Below are 24,882 nucleotides of genomic sequence, written 5' to 3'. Positions count from 1 at the left end.
GGGGAGAACAGTATATGCCACCCTGAACCCTGAACACCCTGCATGTGAGTTCCCAAAGGCATCTGGTGGGCCACTGCGAGTAGCAGAGTGCTGGACTAGATGGACTCTGGTCTGATCCAGCAAGGCTCTTTCTTATGTTCTTATGATTCAAAGGTTGTTTAGTCAGTTTTTAATTCCAAATTTTGTCAATTTACATTGTCCTTTGGAGGATAATTAATAGCAGAGATGTGCAATTCTATAAGTTGAATGGGAGAATCCATTTGGGGAGCTTTAGGGGGCTCAAATTACTGTCTTCTGGGCACACTCTATATGCACCTTGTTTATGGTAAACCATTTAGTTTTGTAGTTAATCTGTACACAGTATCAGTTATGATGCATCTGAGCAGGCAGCTAATATCTTGCCAAAAGATACAAGGAAATAAGTACGTCCCAACTGTTTATGTATTAAATTGTTCAACTGTTGGTTTCAAATGATTTATGGTTAATATTGTGCATTGAAATATGATTCTTTCTCCTATAATGAACAATTAATCCAGTTCTCTCTACCATCGGGGTCATCACTCAATAATCTGTTGCTAATAATTTCACAAAACAAGGTTTTTTAAAAAAAAATCACAGTTTTTCCTTGTTGCAAGCCAGTGAACCAGCTTTTTAATCAAGCTACAGAAGAAACAGCTTCCGATTAAGCATGGCAAACTACATGCAGATCGTAGCAACCTTCTTCTCCCAAGCAGAGACAGTAAACATTAATATGCATAAGTGCCAAGAACCCCACCACATGCAGAAGTTTCCCCTTTCTCCCTCCACTCAGGTTGCCAGAGCTGGGTTGGGAAATACCTGGAGATTTTGGGGATGGAGCCTGATGACGCTGGGGTTTGGGGGGGGGACTTCGAGGAAGTAAAATGCCATCGACTCCACCTTCTAAAGCGTTCATTTTTTCTCTTGGTAAGTTTATCTATGTGGCTTGAAGATCAGGTATAATTCTAGGAGATCCCCAGCCACTACCTGAAGGGAGGGAGGAGTGGCAACCCTACAAGACACATTTCAACCATAATATCACCCGCACTCTCCTTTCCTCCCAACCCATTTTTTTTTCTCCAGCCGGTTGATGCTAAATGGTCAGGGATTTTGAAACTACATCGCCCAGGATGCTGCGCGTTCGGCTTTACTTCCTGCTATGCAGTGGGGGACATGTAGTCCAGCTCCTGGGCTGAAAACATTCAAGCACTGCAGTGGGAACACTACAAATCCCACCATGCCTCTCGCCGTCCCTGCCTCCTTTCCCACTCGACCACTCATTTTCCTGTTTTAGCTGAGAAAAAAAATAACCCTGAAGTTCCCAGCCATCAGCTGATCAGTACTGACAACAAGGGGGGGAGAAGGAGACGACAGGCAGGGGACTGGCTCAGATGCCCGCTGGGGGTGCCAGGTTTGTGTGGGGAGCTTAGGCATGTCGAGAGTCATGCCCTAATCCTGCGGGAGGGGAAAAGACCGATTCCCCTCCTTTCCAACTAACAGGAGGAGGAGACTATGATCTGATTCCTTAGTCACTTAGACTTGCAGGAAGGAGGAGGAAGAGGAAGATGTCTGCTGTTTTGTAAACAATGGGTTGAACTATTTGTGTCTCTTTTATCGGCGACCCGGTTTGTTTCTAGGCATACTTTATTGTTTTGTCCATCCGTCCTCCACTAACAATGTTGTTGTTTATGGAAAGCATTGCTGTAGCAATACTGTGTAACATAAATCAGTATTTTCTTATGTTGGTCTAAAGTAACGTAAATTAGCTTTCACTTCAGCGGCTATAATGTACATTATCTGTCCTGATTGTAGCAATAAGAGATGTTCGATGTGGTTCAGGAAAAGGTCTTGTCTCGGAAGGGGGGGGGGGCAGTCGAGTTACAAAGTAAATAAATGCTGTTACTGTAACCTTTCCCTCTTGCTTTCGAAAGTGGATTTAACAGTTTATAATAAGTGTCAAATGATTTTGTAATGAGCAGGTAAAGAGGGAGGTCACCACTGGAAAACCAACTGCTTGTTAGTTTCTAGGGTTTTAGCAGCCTGTTAAATAATAAGTGTTGGAGTGAAATACCCTGATCAGATTTGTTTGTGAAAAATGAATTGTAATGACGTAAAAGCTGCAATCTTATATACGTGTACTTAGGAGTAAGCCTGAGCAAAGTGACATAGTATCAGGCCAGACAGCAATTAGTTTTTTGGGGGAAAAAACCCCTCTACAAGTACGTTGTGTGAGGATCTCTCTGTCTTATAAAATATGTGCAGTTAAAATAGAGCCCTTGAATGAGGCAGCATTTCTTTAAGAACAAAAATAAATGTCTTGTTTTGGAAAAAGCTGATCTCAGAACTGCCTGCAAGTTCTTTATTTTTTTAAAGGAGGAATTTCACTGTGGGAGGAAAGTAGAGGATCTTGTAACGTTGTCTTGTGTTTGCTGTGTTTGCAGTTTTCTTTATAATTTTTCTATCTCTTTCTTTTAGGTCCCTCAGAGAAGAAATCTAAGTGGTATTCTGGAAACATTTGTTGCCTTTTTTATACAAATCTGACTTGGTTGTAATTTTTAACCTAGAAATTAGTGCGGTCAGTATTGGTCCTATTGTATGAAGCTGCAGTGTTTGCATTTGTTTTAGGGGGAAAATTCACTTTGCATATCATGAAAAAACTGTAGGAAAATTGAGATTAATATATACATACTGGAACAGAGAAACTGCCTTAGTAGGGTATCCTTCATGTTAAGACAAAGACTAATTTTAGTCTATTGGAAAGTCAATGTGCAAATCTGCTAAAAAATAAACTGGTTGCATAAAGCCAATAGTTGACTGCTGAAAATGAGTGCCCAGCCTCCAACAGTGGACAAGGGATTAAATACAGCCCTTTTGTGCCAGGAAAGCTATGCTTGCAGTGGAGCAGATGAGGCAACTTTTGAGTGTGATGAGTGTGGAAGTCTGCAGTGCCAGCGGTGTGAAGAAGAACTGCACAGGCAAGAAAGACTACGAAATCATGAACGGATCCGTATTAAAGCTGGCCATGTCCCATACTGTGACTCTTGCAAAGGTGCCAGTGGAAATATCATGCAGAACAATACCACAAGTTCCAGACAGAGAGCAGTAGTTCGGTGCCAGGCCTGCAAAACTAATCTATGTGTTGAGTGTCAGAAGAGGACTCATGCTGGTGGAAACAAGCGGAAGCACCCCATTACTGTATACCATGGTGGCAAACCCCAAGAGGAGGAAGAGGGGATGGATGAAGAAGCCAAGAGAAAGAAGATGACAGAAAATGTTGTAAGCTTCCTTTTGGTAGATGAAACAGAAGAGATCCAGGTAAGCACTGCTGTGAGCTTTGAACATTTGTGTATGTGTGTGTGGGGAGGGAACATAGGCTACTCTGATATTACTGGTAGGCTAATCAGTTATTCTTGGTTTGCCTAAAGGCCCACATCAGCCCTGCCTTGAGGAGAACGCAATGATAATGTCAATGATTTTCTTTGTGGCCTTTACCTTCACCTGACCAAGTTCCAAAGTCTGCTAGATTCCACTAAGTCAAGCTGTTATTCGCTGTTCCATATATATTCTTAAATAGAAATTAGAAGGGTGAAGGGTTTTTTCCTTTGCTCCCACAACCGTTGTACTATGGAGAGTGTTGGATTCTACCACAATAATATTTTATTCTCAATATAACCCCATAAACCAGAGACATAAAAGTAAACCCAAGTAAGCATGCATTGTACCTACCAACATATTACATCTGTAAACTTGGAAATGTCAGAGCCAATAATTCATGCTATTCTATGACATTAACTGCAAAGCTTGACCTTTTCTTGAGTTTCTCAGAAGCAGACATTGATTCAGTGCTAGAAAATTCGTTGACATCTCCTGACAATAAGATGAATTGGTGAAAAAAAATCAATGGGCTAGCGAAGAAAGGTGGTTCTATTCTTTTGTAGTCTGCTACTAAGACTATTGCCCATGGAGGTGTTATAGTTGAAACCCGATATACAAATACTTTACATAGATAAGTTTACAAAAGGCAGTGCAAAATAGTGTCATAAAGTTAAATACACACACTGAGAAGGAAGTGTTGTCTGCTTGTTGTGGCAAGAGACTGGAATGTAGCGCACCTGATTATTATTCCTGAGTGGCTTGATTGGCAGTGAAGATTGCTGCTCCCCCCTCTCCTTCTCCCCCCCCCATCCCCGTTGTCCTAATTTGTGCCTCTGGAACAGCCTGACATGCAGACATTTTTCAAATGTTTGTCCTCTTGGAGATAAAAAAATAGGAAGAGCTTCAAGCTAGTACATTTCTGGATGCAAGGCTGCTGTGAAAGGCAAAGGACTTGTAAGATGGCAACCTTAATAAAAACTGAAAACTGTTTATACATCCTCCTGATTCCCTCCCTTTACCCCCTTATTGGGCAAACCAGTGGATGAGTTTTCTTAACCCTGGATGGAGATGAATTTACGTAAGCTGGAGTAGTTATTCTGGTTTTAAACAGGACTGCTTAAGAATAAAAGGGTTATGGTTTATGAATAGCAGTGGATCTGTCATCAGACACTTGTCAAGTTTCAACAACTTGGACTTTAGTAATTCTATTTTTATATCTTTTTAATGTTTCAAGAGGAAAATCCAGATAAAGGATAATTTTTCTGATGCAATGAAGACAAAAAAATACACATACTGGTACATTTTTGTCCTTTCTGCAGCTTCCTTTTTAAAAACTATTGCACACAAATAAACAATTTTTTAAAAACCCCAGTGTTTTGTGCAACAAATAGGTTGATTTTGGCGCACATAAAGAGAAGAACTCCATCCAGTTCCTTGGTTATTAGGCTATCTACAGTTTCCATGTGACTGTAATGTTGCCAGCCAGCTGTCTATCATGACTATAGTGCATCTGTTATGCTAGTTCACAAATTGGAAGTTGGATCTCTTAAACAGCTTCAGTGCAGCAAGAGCAAATTCTGACATGGTTTCTTGCATCAGCATTTGCTTATATTTTCTCTTTGGAGCTCTGAAGGCTGTAAAATAGGCAGAAATAGGCATATACTACTGTGAGGCCCCTTCTGCACGGGCCAATAAACCCGGGCTGGGTACGGAAAAAACCCCTTTTCGGGTGTGGGGGGAACTTCGCATGGATCCTGCCTCTAAACAAGGCTGCCCCGTGTCAAGTCCCCCGAAATGGGTTTTTTGAGAACTGCGCTATCCACGAGTCTTTTGTTTAAACCCGGGTCGCAGCCACTTGCAAGCAAACGGCTGGCTGGAAAGCACTTTAATTAGCCATCTTTCCCCTTTTCTTAAAGTCCCCGCCTTGCAGCTGTGTGGTCACAGGGACATTTTGTGGCATTGCGAGACGTCAGCATGGCTGTGGGGGTCCATGCCTGCCTGCCCGCATAGTTACACAGCAGAGGGAAGTAAGTAAAAAAAAAGAGTTGCCTCTGTGCGAAGGCATGACAGCAACCCGCATTGTTTCCACAGGCGCCGTTCTCTGCCTCCATTGAGGCGTGCAAACGCAAAAACAGGAGAGTGGGTTACTTTGTCCTGACTGCAACCCGCTCTGCCTGTGCTGTGCGGAATTGGCCTGAAGGCTGTAAAATAGGCAGAAAGTTAGCTAGTGAAGCTTTTCTATTCCAGTACTATACCAGGAAAAGCTTCACCTTCTCAATTCTGGCTGCTGTGCAGTTGTTAAATATACAGGAGCCCTGCTAGTAATGTTAACAGTGCAGTCCTAAGTAAAGTTACACCGTGTTAAGTGAATGGGCTAGAAGTGTTTAACTGTGCAAGCTATTTTGTTGCTAAAGTCTTGCCTCTTCACCAAGACCTCCCCAACAATATTGATACAGTGAGCGAACAGGAGGCCCCTTGGCTATCTTCAGGTCCTGTATTGGGCTACTTCAGCTGACTCTCACAGGCCGATGTTGACAGAATCCTGGATGCTGAGAAGCCCAATCAATTGTCTCTTAAACTTGTGCCTGTTGTGGTCGGGTAAAGCCAGTGGTAAGGGGGGCATGAGCCTCCTGGTGGACATTATCAATCTGTCCTTGAGTTCAGGGGTCTTTTTTCTGTTTTTCTAGTTTTCTGTTTGCAGGGACTATTTTATGCAAGGGATTGTAAAACAACAACACAACCCTCCCACACACACTTGCAGACTCAACTGGTACAATTCATTTTATCATTACAGACCTCTTTCAGCAAATTCTGTTTCATGTGAGTATTCACCTTCTAGTCTGCAGACTAGAGATTTTTACTGGAAGTGTACTTTATAGGACAAAAGGAAAATACAGTTTGGACTCATAATACTGAGGGTAGAAATAGATTCTTTTAAAATATTGCTGCCTTTTGACGAGGGAAGAATAAGGGAAATGTACATTTTTTTCTCTACCAAAACCAGTTGTTTCTGTGGAAAATTCTGCATGGGACAAATATGTCTTGAGTTGAATGTGCTAATTCAAGATCTTGATATTTTTTCAATGACTGACTGAAGATGGAAAACTGCCAGTGACTGAATTGGTAGAACTTGAGCTTAAATGAGGCTGTGGTGGCGGCCGCCTCCCTGGCTTAGGAGCTGTGGCTTGGAAGCAGCTACTCCTTGGTTCTCATCTCTGAGATTCTTCTGAACGCACTGCTGGGACTAGAGTTGCTTGTCTACAGGGAATGGCTGTGAACACTTCTTTCTGATTTAGCTGTAGCTGTCAACTGTACATTTTCTTACTTCGAAGGCTGATCTTTGGAATGTGCTGCATATGATTTTATTCATTGACTCAAAGGCTGTAAATGTGGCCGAGTGAGCCTTTTATGGCTTTCTGGGCACATTTCAAGGAAGCTTTTTAATATATATATATATAGGCCATACGTACTGAGAAGTTGTTTATTGCTATCTTTGTAATGGGCCCAGAATGGGGTTTTGATGGTAATGTGTTGAATACAAAGCAGAGTCAAAAAAAAGGAGGAAAGAGGGGGGCACTCTCTGAAGGTGTCATGAAACTCTCTTTCACTGAACTTTTGCTGAACATTGAGTGTTATAGTTTCCGTTAGGGTTACAAGTTATGTATATGGAGTTGCACAGCTTCATGGTTTGGCTCTTACGGTTTCAAAATTCTAATATCGTCCTTTTCCTATGTTGCTAGGTGGCAAATGAAGAAGAATTCATCCGAAAACTGGACTGCAAACCTGACCAGCATCTCAAGGTTGTCTCTATTTTTGGGAACACTGGGGATGGCAAATCCCATACCCTTAACCACACTTTCTTCTATGGCCGAGAGGTTTTTAAAACATCTCCAGCTCAGGAGTCCTGTACAGTAGGAGTCTGGGCAGCCTATGACCCTGTCCACAAAATGGTGGCAATTGACACAGAGGGTCTTCTTGGAGCCACAGTGAACCTCAGTCAGAGGACACGGCTGCTTCTGAAGGTATTGGCCATTTCAGATGTTATCATCTATCGAACACATGCTGACAGACTTCACAATGATCTTTTTAAATTTCTTGGTGATGCCTCTGAGGCATACCTGAAACATTTCACCAAAGAACTGAAAGCGACCACAGCCCGTTGTGGTCTGGATGTTCCCTTATCAACTCTGGGTCCTGGAGTCATTATCTTCCATGAGACTGTATACACACAGTTACTGGGTGCTGGTGAGTAGATGAATATCTGGTGGAATTTGAATAATTTGGGATGAATCTGTAGTATGGCAAGTATTGCTTAGAGTTGCCATATGAAAGATATGAGTTTTAGTCCTGGGAGCTTTCACTGTTTATGTTGCAAAAGTGGAAAGGTGATTTTCTGCTGCCACTGGTGCACGCCCAGTGCACAGCACGCACACACACACCATCTCCTTATAGCTCCACTACTGATTCTGCCCAAAATTAGGTTCATGTTGTACAAATCTAGCATTGGGTAAATAAATCTCCATTGTGAGATTTCAGAATTCTGACTAGGATTTGCAGTGTTAGGGGTTCTTGACCATGTATGGCTAATTATGCACAAGGTGTTTGCTGTGTGGTGGATGTGAATGTCCACCGTGGCAAGATTTCTTGTACTGATGTATTTTCTCTAGACCCACTTTTATTTTCCACTCTCTCTACTGCAAGCAAATATACTTATAGCATGATTTTAATTTTGCTTCGCTGCCAGAGCAGGAAACCTCTGGACCTCTTTCCTCTACCCAGAGCCAGGCCATCTAGTCTTACACACACACACAACCCCCCCACCCCGTTTCCTCTTGCTGCTTTGCAGGCTTCCCCCCTCGCCCTCCTCCCTGATGGCGACTACTTGCCTGCCAAATAATTTCTGTTGCCTGTGGCCTCCCCACTCCGGCATATCTTTAGATCTTTAGATTAAAAAAAAAATAACCATATCGATAGATTGATACTGAAATGAAAAGATGTAAAAATAATAAGACTAGTGGATCAGTCCAAACACCTGATTTGCCCCTGCATTTGATCAACAAACTGGGATGTCCCCAGCCTCTTGGTTTTTTACACAAGCAATCAGTGATTCCAGACCACATCGGGAAAAGCCCATCTGTATTGATGCTTGGGTTTACAGCACACTGGGAGACAGATGACCATGAACCATGGCAGCTTAGCAAACTGCAGTTCACCTTGTTTTGCAGTTTGCACGCTGCCTTTACATCTCTTTCACTTCCCACCGTAAAAGACAATCAGTGTTTGGGCAAAGTGTATAGATGACGTATTCAAGATTTTTCTTTAATTTATTTATTTATTATTTAGATTTTTATACCGCCCCATCCCCAAGGGGCTCTGGGCAGTGTACAACATAAAATACAGCTAAAACACTAGTTAAAACAATTTAAAGCAGCGATAAACGTAAGAGGCGTCCAGCAACCCCACTTTTAAGAATCCTCCCTAGGAGGGAGGAACGGCGAGTCCCATTAGTTGGAAGGGGGGGGGGCTTTAGTTCGCCTTTAGTACGTTGATTTATAGATTATAGATAAATTGATATATCAATCTATTGATGAGATTAAAGATCAAACTTAAATGTTATATTAAAAATTAAACCTGTGGAACTTTGCCCCCCTCACCCGCAAATCAAAAGTCAGCTGATGGGTAATGCCTGTCCTGCTGCAAACAGGCTGGTGGGTAATAATGCTGAACATGCCCCAAAACAAAGACGCCCTGGCCAATTCTCCATGAAGTCATGGGAACCTTGCTGTGCGTAATTGGCCTATGACTCATTGCCTCTCCCTAGGTCCAGCAGAAGCCAAACAGATCATGTAAAATAAGCAAAATATGTAAATCTGCAAACTTTATACTGGTCGTATATGAAGGGAGTTATTTTGATACATTTCTGCTGAAATGTAAAGTGCTTAGCTAAGGGTAATTAGTAACATTGGATGATATCAGTAGGGGACCAGGGTTTCCAAGAGGCCTGGAGAAAAAAAATGTCTTGTCTCTTGATGAGATAGTACATGCTATGAAAAGCTTCAACTTCCCATTTCCACATATTAAGATTCTATTAAAAGGACAAGACACTTTTCTCCAGACCAGCTGGAAACTCTAATGGTGACTCAAGAAACTGACCAAGATGCAGAAGCCAGTATATAAAAAAAGGTAATTAGAAGTATATGTGTGAAAAAAGTCCCTATATAGCGAACAATGGCAAATTTTGTGTCCAGTTCTCATTGCTGCTTGAAACTACCTCAAAATCACCATTTAAAAATGAATTTCTTACTCTTTTGATGACTATTGCAAGAACAGCTTTTGATTAAAAAAAAGATTGATACAAAGTAATTTTGAAAATTTTCATGAAGCTATACCAGGAAATAAAATCACTTTCCACTACTAAATGCAGAGTGAGGCTAGGCAGAAGATGATGTAATCCAGAATGCAGAATTCAGTTTCACATTAAAAGAAAATCTTTATTTCGGTTTGTCTCCCCATCTTCTGGCATCTTTCGCCCAGCAAGTGTTTCTAAAGGAAATTTTTTCTCCCCCTGAGTTCCTTTTTCCAATTGGAAGATATGTTCAGAAGTGATTTGTATGTTAAGGAAACCCCAGATATGAAATTATATTCCTGTTTTTTTAAAAACCTAGGTGGATTCCGCACAGCATAATAATAACAGGTAACGTCCATTATTTTTGAATCTAGGTCCATTTTATTCCAGTTTTGTTCTTTGCGTGGGTGCCTGTTTTCTGTGAAGGAATTGAAGTTGAGGCCGGGTGGAGGGGAGAACAATCCGTTTTCTTTCTGTCCCTTCTCACAAACTCGCTATTTTTTTTACAGTGCAAACATAGCTACTCAATCACAAACATCCAATTTTTCCTGTATTCTGATTAGCTATTCCATCACCACAGCCCCCCTTCTGCCCATTCCCACTGTCTGCTAAGGGAAACAATGTCTTTAACTGTGACCACTCGTAAGCCTGACTGATTTATGAGAGGTTATAAATCTCATAAATAAATTGATATGATCTTTTGTTTGTACACAAAGTATACAGGAAGGTGCACATTTTTCAACTTCTACCCTCATCAATACTTTTTTTTGGCCTCAACTTTCCATAACTGCTGCCCCTCCCCCTTGTGCCACAGGAGGGTATTATTAGGGTTTTTACTATAATCAGTAATTGCTAGATCTCTTTTGTTATAATATTATATTGATCTGTTGTCCTGATCTAAAAGGAATTCAGAGGCATTCTTTGCGTTCATTAAAAATATATATAAATGTCTGGTCCTGTTGTTTCTGAGATACACCTTTACACTTATATCTCCACTCAAAAAGAACTAGTTAATTGTTCATTGAAAATATTGATATCCCACCTTAGTGCCTCAGATGCAAGGTGGCTAACGAAGCAACAAGATTTGTAAGGACACAAAACCACAACAACAATTCATCAACAAGAGAAGTTCAACAAGATTGCAATCCACTTCCACTTTAGAGACCAACAAAATTTTGCAGGTGTAAGGTTTCAGGAGTCAAAACTCCCCTTGTCAGAAACCCAAAGGGAGCTTTGATTCTTAAAGTTTATACACTGAAAATCTTGTTGTTGTCTACAGAGTGCTTGCGTTATCTCTAATCCTGAAGCGTTGTTCCAACGTCTGCCAGTTTTTTAGATGCAGACCATTATGGGATCAGTGCACAGGCTGAGTATTGACGCTGCACAGAAAACACTTGATGAACAATAATTACAGGTAAGTGCAACCTTGATTTCAACTGCAGACCAACATGTCTATCCTTTGCCCAGCTAAGATTGAAACAATATGCAGGTTAAAACTTTATGGGGTGCTGGTGGCAGCTGTCCTTAGGCCAGTGCAGATTTCATTCTTTGGCCAAGTACGCACAGCGAGGTTCCCGCAACTTCAAAGAGATTAGCTGGGGAGTCTTTGTTTCGGGATATGTTTGGCATTATTACCCACTGCCCTGTTTGCAGCAGGGCAGGCATTACCCATCAGCTGGCTTTTTGCTGGGGGGGGGGGGCAATGTTTTGCGGGTTCTCTATTACACATGCATGCTTTAATTTTTTATATAAGCTTTAATTTTTATCTTTAATCTTTTCAATAGATATATCAATTTATAAATATAAATCAATAGATCAATACACATCGATTGATCTGTCAATCTATTGATAGATCAAGATATCAACATACAAAAGGCGAAGTGTTAAAGAAGCGTCTTGAATAAACTTCCCGACAGTAAAGGCTGTTCCACAGTGGGACTTTGTAGTGTGGTGGAAATGATTTGGCAGAATAAGAAGTGGGAAGTAGCCGGCAACAGGGAGAGGGGCGAGGGAGAAGCACGCAAGGGAGTGTGTGTGTGTGTGTGTGTGTGTGTGTGTGTGTGTGTGTAACCTAACAATGGAAAAAGTCCTTAAAAATAATTTTTCACTTCAAATTTGGCTATCTCATTTTTAATCATGTAACTTGCTCTTAATAGATTACCAAAAGTCTGTATCAGTTGTAAGAATGGTGTAGTTTAATAAGCCGTTGTTCAAATACTGCTTATTGTTCAATATACTTAGATCATTCTTCTGAGGTGCCTGAGAAACTTGTCCAGGATCGGTTTCGGAAACTAGGCCTCTTCCCTGAAGCCTTCAGCTCAATCCATTACAAAGGAACAAGGACTTACAACCCTCCAACAGACTTCTCTGGACTCAGGCATGCTGTGGAGCAGCAACTAGAAAATAATACAACCCGTTCTCCCCGGCCTCCTGGAGTTATCTACAAAGCACTCAAGGTGAATTAGGAATTATGGATCACTGCTGTTGATTAGTAGAAACTATCCAGACTCCCTTTCTGGGGCTGAATCCTTAGCTCCTACATTATTTATGTATGCCAGTTGGTGTACTGGTGGCAGATAGCTTGTGTTATTGTTATGAGGCACTGGATGATATTAAGGCAGGATCACATACAGACCTTGCACTCACAGATCCTAACCAATCTAAACTGGGGAAAACTTGTTTGAAAATTGGTTTTAAAGAATCTAGGCTGTGTGCTGGTTCACCACTGATGTTTACTTTTGATACTTCTATGGTAAGTGTATTGTTCCACTTGCATACCCATTCCAGTTGATAAAGGATCCAGTTGATAAAGGATCTAGGATAGAAAAAACTTTGGATCATGTACATTACCCATGTACATTTTCCCAATAAATCTAATTTTTATAGATTATTTAACTCAGAAGCTGTCTCCTAGGCTTGGTTCTAGTGATGACAATAACCCATGAACTGTGAAATACATAATCAAACCAGGACAAAGCCATTGTTGTACAGTGGTAACGCCTGTGTTGTTGCCAGGGTAACTGAGAGTAAAAATAAGGTCTCCAAGCAACAGCCCATTCTTTTGACACACCTTGATTTTCTCAGATTCCTTAAATGGGAAAATGCTTTTTGTCTGTAGATAGCAAAGATGTGACACCTGGAACCAGTGGCAGTCTAGAGCACAACTCTTGAGGGGAAAATGTTAGCATTTAAATAGCTGATAGAGAAGGTACATGAACAGTATTTTGTGTATTTTCAGTCAAGGACAAAGACGTATTTTTTCTTTGGGAGAAGGAGAAGTTTTAAATTCTCTCTGTCTTTACTCTCGTGCTCACTGTGTTGTCATTACTTCCACATTCAGCTTTGGTTTTCACTAATTCTTTTCTATAACCCCCACACAGTTACCTCAAGAATTGACAAAATCAGCTCAAGGTTATATTCACTCTTCCTAGTACTATTCCGTATCCATGTGTGGAATATCTATGTATGGATGATTGTGGTATACACTTTTTTTAACCATAACATGTAATTTTTTAGTGGGAGAAGACAAGGGGTCTGTCCTAATCATACACCATGTCTTCATGTAGAGTTTGAAATCCAAAATGACTTTAGAGGCTTTAATAACTGTGCATTAGGGAGTGGCTATACTTGTAAGGGGGTGATTTCTCTGGAAATTTTGTTTCATTTTAAAAGGTTGTTGTTGATTTTATGAAACAACCAATGACTGAATGCCATTGTCAAGATAATATGAACTTGGAAATTGGAAGTTGTGATTAATCTTTTTTAAGGTGAATATACTTAGTATTGTGTAAGAGAATATATATAAGTTCTATTTATTTGTAAGCATCAGTAGGGGGAGATAAAACAAATATTAAAAAATCATATTGAATCATAGACTCATAAAACTGGAAGGTCATGTAGGCTGTCTAGTCGAACCTCCTGCTCAATACAGGATCAGCCTAAAGCAGTGATGGCGAACCTATGGCACGGGTGCCAGAGATGGCACTCAGAGCCCTCTCTGTGGGCACTCGCAAACAGAGTCGCCCCCCACCCACACACACCTCTAGGCTGGCCTGGGCTGCTGGGCTCGATTATTAGCATTAAACCTAAGATTATTAGCATTAAACCTAGTTTTGGGGAAGCAGTGTAGATAACCCTGTTAAATGCTGTTAAACTGATTTTCATGCGAAGAACTAAAGTGCGCTCCTTTGCCTGGGAGTAAGCTTGTTTGCTGGCAATGGGGCTTGCTTCTGAGTAAAGCCTCCTAGGGTAGTGATTCGCCCATTGGAAAAGTTCCACCGTTGCTTCAAAGCAAAGCCACCGACTACCACCAAGCTTACTCCCGAGTAACGCACGCCTTGGAGCCAACCATTTTTTCTAAACTAAAACCTCAGTATTCAGGTTAAATTGCCGTGTTGGCACTTTGCGATAAATAAGTGGGTTTTGGGTTGCAATGTGGGCACTCGGTCTCGAAAAGGTTCGCCGTCACTGGCCTAAAGCATCCTTGACCAGTGTCTGTCCAACTGCTGCTTGAAGACTGCCAGTGAGGGGAAGTTTACCATTTCCCAACCGCAGCCAATTCCACTTCTAAACTATTCTGACTGTCATTTTTTTTCCTAATGTCCACCCAGTGGTACCTTTCCACCCATAATTTATACCTGTTATGAATTCACTTGATTCAGTGTTAAGATCAAATCAAAATCAAAGGTATTTTTTAATCATATCTTTCCTGTCACATGGTGGAAAAATATTGTAATCACCAATCTAGTATGGAACTAAGACTTTGTCATTTGCCATTGTTGTTTTGCTGGAGAATTTGAATGGATGAGCAACACAGACAGACATTCTCAGCTACTTAAAAGCCTGATCCTCCCCTTAAATATTTAATTCTGATGCCAAGGAACTGGAAATCTTTCTACAGCCTTGGGAGCAACAGCAATTGTTACTGCCTTCTCCAGGACTGCAGGATAGTCATATTCTGCCATCTGCTCCTCCACTGATCAATTTTATAGGTCAGGAACCTGTGAGACTTGTGGGATGGTATTCCATCCTCCCCACTCACCTTCTGGGCCACCAGCCTGCCCACCTGCCTACTTGGAGCGCTGCTCTCACTGCCTCTACCTGCATGACTCAAGCTGTGGGGGATGGGGTTCTGCAGTGGTTCATGCTCCCAATCCCCCTCTGGCTCTGCCCACCTTCCTCACATAGTGGTAAGGGGACAGCAGCAGCAGTTCCCATTCCTCCTCTCCTGCCTACCCATTTTCTTGGGTTGCAGCCTGTTCCCCTGGCCTCCCTATATTTACCATCAACTAGAGAGGCGAGGCGGAAACCAGGACCTAGTGGCTTCCAGACCAACACAGACATGGGATTTAAGGCTGCCCACAGAAAGGCCACATATGGGAGAAGCACACAGCCCTGGTGGGGGAGAGGTGGGGGTGGACAGGGATAGTTCCTCTGAGACCATAACATTAAAACATTTTAAAATTTGGTTGTGGTGGGTTTTCCGGGCTGTGTGGCTGTGGTCTGGTAGATCTTGTTCCGAATGTTTCGCCTGCATCTGTGGCTGACATCTTCAAAGGTGTATCACAGAGAAAAGTCTGTTTCACACTGTGTCTAGTGATTATTTAAGGGGTGGGAATGATTGTACAAACATCTCCACAGTGTTTGGGTTTAACAATCCATGCACCAAGGTTCTGGTTCAGAATTAAATATGGGGTTCTGTAAGATATCGTATATCAAAAGGTAGGGTTCAAATGTTTTCAATAAATACATCTGGAAGGGTAGCCCAGAAAGCATTAATGGAAGAATTACCAGTCTTACAGGAAGCATTTCATTTTTATCTATCTTTCTACAAAAACTAAAGTTGGATTTGATGTTGTGGCTTCTATTGCACTTTCCTGCAGGCACTGAGTGATCGATTCAGTGGTGAGATCCCAGATGATCAAATGGCTCATAGCTCCTTCTTTCCAGACGAATATTTCACCTGTTCCTCAATGTGTCTCAGCTGTGGGTAGGTGGATGCAGATCCATCAGTGACCTTTTTGAATAAAGTCTATGGCATCAGAGTATGCAGTTCATTGTACTGTAAGGGTTATAGCGTCAAGGACATTGTCCAGTTTTGATACATACTCTGCCATAGCCTCTTAAAGTGTACATTCAAAATTGCTTTTACTTAGCAAACCATTCAGGCAGAAATGGGTCACAGGGATACCTGCAACAGACATTCCAAAACAATTAATTGGATTCTGACATTTTATATCTTATTTATTACATGTATGTCCTGACTTTATTCAGTGTATAAATGTAAATGAATAAACAGAAATAGAGTAGAAATTCTCTCATGAAATCCAAGACAGTACAAGTGGGTTTCCCAGGTGGTCTTCCATTCAGCATTGACCAAACTCAGATCTGGTTGGCTTCAGGGATGTTGCTGCATCACATCCTCAAACTGTACTTTGGAAGCATTATTGAGAAAGCTCGCTTTTCAAGCAAATTTCTGCATGCTTTGTTGCTAGTGTTGTTGGAAGATGCAGAGTCCATGTAATTTTTGAAATGTATGTTTTCTAAAGAATGCTTGAAAAATAAAAGATTTATGCAAAGTTCAAACAGTGAGAAATAAGGCTGCACCAAATGTTTGCTTGTGAACAGTTTATTCTTTGGTGAATAGAGGGAAGAAATGAAATGTTCCTGACACTCCCCTCCAAAACCTTCCTTCCTCCTTTCCCTTTAACTATTCAGTGCTTACCAGCAGCTGCTTCTGTGTCTTATATTCTACAAAAGAGGAACTGCTTCTTTGTTGAACATGATCCCCCCTAATTGGGGATCAAATAATAAGCATGATGATGCCAAAATGCCATGGAATCAACTGGCTCATACTATGTGACCATGTCTGAAAGCCAGTGCCAAATGAGGGCACTGCTTTCTGCTCTCATTCTGAATGAGTGTGAATATGTTTTCCTCTTTTCATGCTTGATGTTATCTATTTGATTCTCTCTCTGTCTCATACACACAGGCTTATTGACTCAGTGACAGTAGGAAACTGTAAATTGGCTCTCCCCAAGTCACTGATTTTGTATTGAGATTTGTGTTGCTGGTATCAAACCTTTTCTCTGAACTTTTCTTTGCTTGATTTTGAAATTCCAGATGTGGATGTAAGAACAGCATGAACCATGCAAAAGAAGGAGTTCCTCATATAGCCAAGAGTCGCTGTCGATATACCCATCAATATGATAACAGAGTGTTTACCTGCAAGGTCAGTAGAGTAAGCAAAATAGAGTAGAGTAAGTGCAGGAATTGGGAGATGCAGCTTATACATGAGCTACAGCAGACAAGTACAACTCGTAAGGCACCAAACTGATTGTGGTCCTTCAGCTATACATTGCAGCCTGTGAAGTTCTTGGAAACCCCCCCCCCCATTTCTGCAGTCTTAAGTAGACAAGAAGAAACTCCTATGAAGTATTGAGCTCTTGATGGGTAGCAAGCTAGGCAGCTTCTATCTTGTACTGAGGATTGGCAAATGTGCTGCTTTTTTTCCCTTCAATGATTTCATACAAATATTCACATCATGGGATTTCCAATTTACCTGTATTTGGAAAATAGTTTCTTGGGAAACAAGCTTTCTCTTCATGTACACACAAAAACTGTTCTTTGGGACATGAATTTTAATGGATCTCTCCCATTCCAGGCCTGTTATGAACGTGGTAATGAGGTTAGGGTGGTGCCAAAAACATCTGCTTCCACAGATTCTCCTTGGATGGGTCTTGCAAAATATGCCTGGTCAGGGTAAGTATGGGAGTGCAGAAGAATTGTTGTCTTCTTTCCTTTATGAACTCCTGTTCTTATCACTTGTTGGGGCATGCTTGAGTGATTGTCTCTTTTTCCTGCCTACAGCTATGTGATAGAGTGCCCTACCTGTGGAGTTGTGTACCGCAGCAGACAGTACTGGTTTGGCAACCAAGATCCTGTGGACACCGTGGTGAGGACAGAAATTGTGCACGTCTGGCCAGGAGTAAGTCTGTTTGTGTGGACTGGTGGTCTTCCCTACGCTCACAGAAAGGAAAGTGTTCAAACTGTCATAATGATAAGTTTTCTGTCCATTCAGTATTAAAAAATGCCACTCCAGAATTGTTATAGGGACAAAACAAGAGACACAGCAAAGGGAGTGTTTAGAAGCTTAGTCGCACTTTGAAACATGGATTAGAAAACCTAACAAGACTCGGTTTCCCAATGTATGTGGTATATTACATATTCTTCTTGCTGCCTCTTTAGAACCCAACCTTTTGTGCCTTGGACATGGATTCCAAAGCAGAGAGAAGAGTAGGCTGGATCTGCACTGTTACAAGTGAAAGGAGCTTGCAGAAGCAGATCTTGTCCCTGTGTTCCCCGAAATTTTGTACAGTGTAGCTTGGCATGGTGGCTGCAGTAAGGAGGAGGAATTGAATAAAAATCACCATTCCTTACTCATCCACAGGGGAGCAAACTTGGCTTAAGGATTGCTCAACTCATGCAAGGGACACTAATTCCACTTGTTTCTCCACTTTTTAGTGCAGCCCCCCCCCCCCCCCCCCCCCCCCTGCTGAATGGCATATTCTTATGGAGAATCCCTCAGTCCTCAGCAAAGGATTTTTGGAACAGTGAGGAAAAGTCCCTCCACAATCTCCTTCAGTTTGTGGCAGTTAGAATCCAGTCAAATGAGCACAGAATAGGTTGCAACCTTTGATTTCCTCAGATACAGCCACTGTTTTGAAGTCCTTAAAAGAAACTTGCATCGTGTTGCAAAAGGTCACGATTAGCAGTGAGAGTCTTTTTATCAAGGATGGTATTTCTATCTGGTTGCACTAGCAAACCATCCCTGGTCTCTGTAGGATGGCATTCATCTTCCTGTGTTTGCTTTTTAATGGAGGGTGGCATAGCAGAAAGGCACTCATGTGATAGTACCAAATGTCCATTTTGTTGCAGACGGATGGATTTCTGAAGGACAACAACAATGCTGCCCAGCGCCTCATAGATGGGATGAACTTCATGGCGCAGTCAGTATCTGAGCTGAGCCTGGGACCCACAAAAGCTGTGACATCTTGGCTGACTGACCAAATTGCCCCAGCGTACTGGAAACCCAATTCCCAGATTCTGGTATCTAACAGCCACTGTACTTGCATGCTGAGCAAAAATCTGTCCATGTTTGCAAGACTTCCCACAACTTGTTCGTGTCCCAAAAGGATAAAAATTATGGTTTGATTTGATGGCGATCTTTTGTGAGCTAGAAGTCTGTTGTCCTCAGTGTTTTGTAGGCTTGCAGATAACTGCTTGCCTGGGGAGAGTAAAAATGCCCAAACAAGACAGTCCTGTATGCAACTTCCCATATAAGTACTCTCATTCCCCTTTGTTTCCCATAGAGTGAAAAAAACATCTTGGCATGCTGTCTCTAAAGTTACATTCTGGTGGCCACTTCCTTCCTTCCTTCCTGGATAGGCAGGACTAGGGAAAACAATCCAGCTTGTTACCTCTAGAGTAGATGCTCTGTCTTATGTAGTACAGCGAGAGGAATAAAAGGAGTGTCCTGCCAGTCTTGGTGCATTTGGGTAGCTGGGTAAATCCTGAGGTATTGGCTGCTTGTCTTTTCCTCCTGCTGTAGAAGAAACAAAAGGCAGTATTATTCCTAGCAGACCTGTATGTTTTTCAATTGGACCGAGCCAGAAGTTCACCGACTTTTAACTTTTCCTTTTTATCAAGAGAACATACAAGCCAATGGTGTCTCTCTTTAGCAGAAACTAGTTGGCCATTGTGTGTGAGACAGGATGCTTGACTAAATGGACACTGGTCTCGTCTGGCAGGACTCTTCTTATGTTCTTAATCCTTCTGAGGTTACCTGCTGGTCTGGTTTCTCTTTCCTGTTCCCAGGAGTAAACCTTTACTTTTGAAAGTGATCAGCCACCATTTGTGATGCTCTGGAGAAACAGCTCAGCTCCAGTAGCAGTTGCCTATCACTTGTGGCTCTCCATGTCTTCCTGAGCTGGGAAGGAGATCAGGACAATTCTAGCTCTCTCTTGTATTCTGGGACTGGGGAGAGGCAGAATGTGGGGGGTCATGGGGGAGAGAATATTATGGAATCTCATGCTAGTGAATCAGATGCTGGGTGACCAATATTGCTGAATTATGAGGCTCTGCTATAGTAACCTTTTTTAACTTTATCATGAAACATCCTATCTAGATCTCCTTTCCTTGGTCTGTTGTTTCTATGTTGTAAATGATTTGTCTGCCTTTCTCCAGTGACTGCTAGAAGGACTAACTTCCATGAGCCTGTAGGGACTGGTCTCCATGATCCAACATTGGTGTATATAGACAAATCTGAACCCTTGGGTTCTGATTCTGTATGTTGACAGTGATGGTGAATGTGTCTCTTCTTGTTCAGGTTTAGTGAACTGGAAATTGAGTAGGTTGGAAACACTAAGTTTACACAATTATGAGCTTCAACTATACCAACTAGAAAAGCTGCAGTGGTAAATTTTTATTCCCAGTACTATATTTTGATTTTAAAATTTTCCCCACAAAAAATGGAATCATGGCATCTACTGAATTGGTGGGTGGACTTGTGAGTAGAGGTCCTGCATATGTGGCACTTGCTAGCACTACATATCAGGCCTGAACAACATCCCACCAACTATGCCCTGTGCCATAGTCAGAGCTTGGCTATCCCCTGATTTTCAACTCCCAGGCAAACAGTAAATCTCAGATGAGTCACCATATGTGGTTGCATTCAGCTTGCTGAATTGCAAAATGTGCAGACTCCTGCCAGGTACCATTGGACATGGTGCCAAACCCAGAGCCAGCAGCTATACTGTGGACCCTTCCAGAATAGTTGCTAAATGCTGGGCCTTGTGGCAGTTACATCCAAAGAGGTAACATCTGGGACTGAAATAAATACTAATCATCCATTCACATGTCCTAACCCCCCCCCCCCCAAAAAAAAAAAAAAAAATCTCCCAAAAGCCCAAGTTATTGGTATTTTCAGAGCAGGCCTGTTTGTCTTTAGGGAGATCTTTTTGCCTACCATGGTTCTACAGGCATTATAGACATCATTGCATTGGTCAATTTGAGCCTGAAACTACCCCATCTCCTTTCTTTGCTTTCTCTTATAAGCCAAACAAGAAGATAACTCAACAGGTTTTTGTTGTTGTTTTCAGAACTGCAAAAAATGTGGCATATCATTTAAAGATAATGACACCAAACACCATTGTCGGTCATGTGGTGAAGGTTTCTGTGATGGCTGTTCATCCAAGACTCGCCCTGTCCCAGAGCGGGGCTGGGGACCCACACCTGTGCGAGTGTGTGACAGCTGCCATGACAACGGGGGCATTCAATTAGGTAATCCAGTTATGACCATAGTAAGTGTGTGACTCAAGAAGGCTCCTACAGCCTTCTGTGAGGGTAATGCTGAGTCTTTTCATTGCTGCTCTTGTCATGTCCCACCTGGTCCTCTAGGTGCTCTTAACTGAAACCACAAATTTGAGGCACAGTGCACAGCAGAATAATAAAGAAGTAGAACACAGGCTGTAACAAAGATTTATGAATAACCTAGTTTCAAAATTTTTCAGTTTATTAGGCTATAAATATCTTTTCTGAAAGGAAGCTGCTATACATTGAGTTCAGCCAGAATTCTAATTTTTAAAAAATCTCCTTCAGTGTATTCTAAAGTAAATGGATTTATTCCACAGATGTAAGGTAACATTCCGTTCCTATTTAATGTCTCTAGAGTCTAGAGAATACTAATATAAATGCCCATTATTTACAAATATATTTGCTGTAGCAGTAGGTTGGTCCAGTTATGTAACATGGTACTTCAAAGCAGATGTAGGGGAAGCTTGAATATGATTCAAGATGAAGGACAAAATCATTTAACATAGAGGATAACAAGGCTGTTCCAGGGTTGGTAACCTGAATTCACAAATATAGTGTGCAAGAAATCTCAAAGGTACTACTAACCACATGCTTTCATCTGAGGATTACTGTGGTCCTACAGTGAATTCAGTTTTTCCTTTTTCCTATATTAATGGGTCAATTCTTATTTATATAGTTTCTTAGTTTGAGATGAAACGTGATTCAAGAGCTCCTGGTTTTGATGGATTACCTTCCATACATTCAGCTCACTTTAACTTCTGTTCAATCTCACATATATGTACGAACCAGTTAACTCAGGATAATCAATCTGATATTCATGCTTTCAGTTTAGATCCAAGGGTGTACATTTATTAAACTGCTGGGAGGATATTACCCTATGTCTTGTCTATCTGGCTACTTGGAAAATTCCTAAGGTCTAGGAAGGAAGGCAGAATATTAGTGTCTTTTAAATGTAGATGAGGTCTCTGAAAACGTGTACCTCCCCATCCAGAAAGATGTTAATGCACTTGGCCTGGTTTTTTCTTGAATTTGTCCAAGATGGGGGAAACGTGGAACGTAGATGATTGGAGGATGGCATTGTAAGGATTCTGAAAACAAACAAATCCAGTAAAAGCTGAGAAACATTTATATGAAAGCAGCCCCAAGGAGGCTTTTCAGTTGATAAAGTCTCTACTTCAACAGGGCAGTTCCTTTGGAGTTACACATTTATATATCATTATCCTCCTGCAATATTAACCACTGGCTGCTGCTGACTAGCACTTTCATTTGGGGACATTAGTTTCTTTCTAAACTGTGAAGTTAGCTGGCTGAACTTGTGCCTTTGGCTCTGAACATCAATATGTATCACACAGATGTGCCCGAGGCTCCAACAGATGAGGAAGGGGGCACAGTGATAGCCAGGAAGGTTGGTGAAGCTGTGCAGAACACTCTTGGGGCTGTTGTGACTGCCATTGACATCCCACTAGGTAAGTGTTGACTTGCTCTGTTTAGAACTGTCTGGCCGCAGTTCAAAAGGTAGATGCAGAGTTGGGTTTTTAGAGAAGTAACACTGAGTGAGGTAAGGAGATACTCCTGTCAGGGTTCTGTGAGTGGTGTGCTTTTTCTCCATGGTTTGGGTTGTCCTTGGATGCACATCTTACATTCATAACAGCTCTTAAATGCTGGTCTCCTGTAGACACAGGTGCATGGGAACTTCTTTCCCACGCAGATACAACTGTAGTTTGGCATTTGAGTACAGTACAGCAATAACATCAAATCAATAACATCCTGGGAAGGAAGGAGCCAGTAGGATGAGACAGATTTGTGTTAACTGTTCTAACAACATGGTTGTGGAATTGGTAGGTATTGCAGCCAAGTAGGATGAGCATCTTCCATGCAGCTGTGTATTAGGTGGGTTATGGTTGCAGTGTGCTTACCTCAAGACAGCGGCAGTTTGAGATCTGCATGAGTGCTGCCTAATGTCAATTTGTTCATTAATTTTTTTAAAAAACCCAGAGTGAGCATTATCTGAACCTTATAGATCTTAATCCTTCCCTTCATGAAGTTATTGGAAATGGCAGAGGGTTTTGTAATCCTTTTTCCATTCTATTAATAATGGTCAGAGCATGGTGGATTTTTATAACCCTCTGCAGGTCTCATGAAGGATGCTGCTAGACCTGCTTACTGGGTGCCCGACCATGAAATCTTACATTGCCACAACTGCCAGAAGGAATTCAACATCAAGATGTCCAAACACCACTGCCGTGCCTGTGGCCAAGGTTTCTGTGATGAGTGCTCCCATGAGCGCAGAGCAGTCCCCTCCCGTGGTTGGGATCATCCTGTCAGAGTCTGCTTTAATTGCAATAAAAAGCCCGGTGACCTTTAACCTCAGATTCTTCTCTGGGCTCTCCATACTATGTTAGCTTCTCAGGGTTAGTACTACTACAACAACAACAACAACAAAAGAACCCTTTTTTAACCTTTTACAGTCAGAGTGCATGCTTCTGAACTCCTGCTCTCTTTTCACGTGCTGTTTTCAATAAGATTACTATATAGCTCATTTGAACAGGCCCAACAGGGTTTGTTTTCAAACTGATATTGAAAGTTAAAGGTGGGTAAGTGTGGAGAAGCTTGCAAAAAAATGAGAAATCCCAAATCCATTGTATTATATACCGGTTAAATGTATCTCTATATCTATTATATAATTTAGTATGCTGAGAATGGAGCTGGCGGATGAAACATTGATTATTTACAGTAAAACAAATGTGAATGGAACTATTTTATGAAGTGTAATGGGTCAAACACATAGCCTCTTGAGTGCCTTTGAATTCTTTGTGTGAAGCATTTTGTTGCTTACAGTTTCATATTGTGAGAAGTGAGGTGGTCCCTGCATTTGAATAGGGAGTCCTAGGACTTGCCCCTGCAAATTCATCGCCCGTATTTATTTTACTCCAGCTGCCTTTGGATGGTACCATCTATCTGGAATTGCCATTATTTGCTTGTTCAGTTTTAGCAGACGGTCGAGACAAAACCATGGGCGATCTGTGGCATTCATGTATTTTCAGTGTTACTTTTCTGTCTTTTTTCAGACCTTGGTTTTCGCCATTTTTGAAACTTAAAATGCAGTTGAAATGTGAGATAGTTGTAAGTGAGCGATCGAAGCACTTCTGTGGTTTCTTAGGGCTGCTGTCCCTTTTACTTCCAGTTTAGTTGATTACTTCTGATTTCTCTGTATTCATGAATCAATTGTAAATTAGTTCCTCTTTCAGAGTAGAGGATGAAATACTGTTTTTCTCTTTGTAGCCAGTCAAAGTCATTCATTTTTTTGTGCATTTTTATTGTTTTAACAGTGCCATTTATGCTGAATATAAAACAAACTAGCAGTAAAACCCATTTTATGCTTTAATAAAATGGGCTCTAGATGGGGGGGAGGTTACTTTTCCTGCTTGTTTGTCTTCTCCTTCCCCCTGTCCCTTCTCTTATCCACCCATGCATCTTTTACTTTGCTGCTGTTGCTGAGTTACTGGTCCAGATTGGTGTTTGGGTGTGTGTGAGAGAGGGTAGATGGGGGGAGGAGGAGGCATGTGGCAAGCCTCCCCTCCCCACCGGGGCCAGGTTGGTGTTGGTGGGTGAGAGAGGTTGGGTGGGGAAAGTGGAGGCTTGTGCCAAGCCTGGCATGGAGGGTACCCTCCCTGCTGGGCCTGGGATGGTGTTTGGGGGGTGGGAGAGGGTGAACAGGGGAAGATGAAGGCTTGTGCCAGGCCTGATGTAGAAAATGGCTTTACACTGCC

At 41.7% G+C, this 24,882-nt stretch overlaps 1 protein-coding gene across 2 annotated transcripts; it reads left to right on the top strand.

Moving 5' to 3' along the window:
* Positions 1 to 1,192: 1,192 nt before the first annotated feature.
* ZFYVE1 (zinc finger FYVE-type containing 1) lies at positions 1,193 to 23,530 on the top strand. Of its 2 annotated transcripts, none has more exons than XM_048486605.1 (12): positions 1,193 to 1,429; positions 2,494 to 3,333; positions 7,134 to 7,638; positions 11,981 to 12,195; positions 15,622 to 15,728; positions 16,862 to 16,970; positions 17,403 to 17,500; positions 17,609 to 17,726; positions 18,677 to 18,847; positions 20,899 to 21,079; positions 22,465 to 22,578; positions 23,245 to 23,530. In XM_048486605.1, exons 2-12 carry the CDS (start codon positions 2,842 to 2,844, stop codon positions 23,475 to 23,477), a joined length of 2,343 nt encoding a protein of 780 aa, XP_048342562.1. In that variant the 5' UTR covers positions 1,193 to 1,429; positions 2,494 to 2,841; the 3' UTR covers positions 23,478 to 23,530. The 2 variants fall into 2 exon arrangements, with proteins under 2 accessions (XP_048342562.1, XP_048342563.1); XM_048486606.1 differs by lacking the exon at positions 1,193 to 1,429 and adding an exon at positions 1,524 to 1,643.
* Positions 23,531 to 24,882: the final 1,352 nt, after the last annotated feature.

Source organism: Sphaerodactylus townsendi, linkage group LG02 (genome assembly GCF_021028975.2).
Source record: "Sphaerodactylus townsendi isolate TG3544 linkage group LG02, MPM_Stown_v2.3, whole genome shotgun sequence".
NCBI lineage: Eukaryota > Metazoa > Chordata > Lepidosauria > Squamata > Sphaerodactylidae > Sphaerodactylus > Sphaerodactylus townsendi.
Note: the sequence above shows the minus strand (reverse complement) of the source record. Positions and strands in the feature narration are given on the sequence as shown.

What these genes read in the sequence shown, in the direction of transcription:
- ZFYVE1 (XM_048486605.1), top strand. Translation starts at nt 2,842, where the DNA reads ATGAGTGCCCAGCCTCCAACAGTGGACAAGGGATTAAATACAGCCCTT. An exon ending in CACACAGTTACTGGGTGCTG is followed by an intron (nt 7,639 to 11,980) that starts GTGAGTAGATGA and finishes CAATATACTTAG; the next exon opens with ATCATTCTTCTGAGGTGCCT. An exon ending in TGCCATTGACATCCCACTAG is followed by an intron (nt 22,579 to 23,244) that starts GTAAGTGTTGAC and finishes AACCCTCTGCAG; the next exon opens with GTCTCATGAAGGATGCTGCT.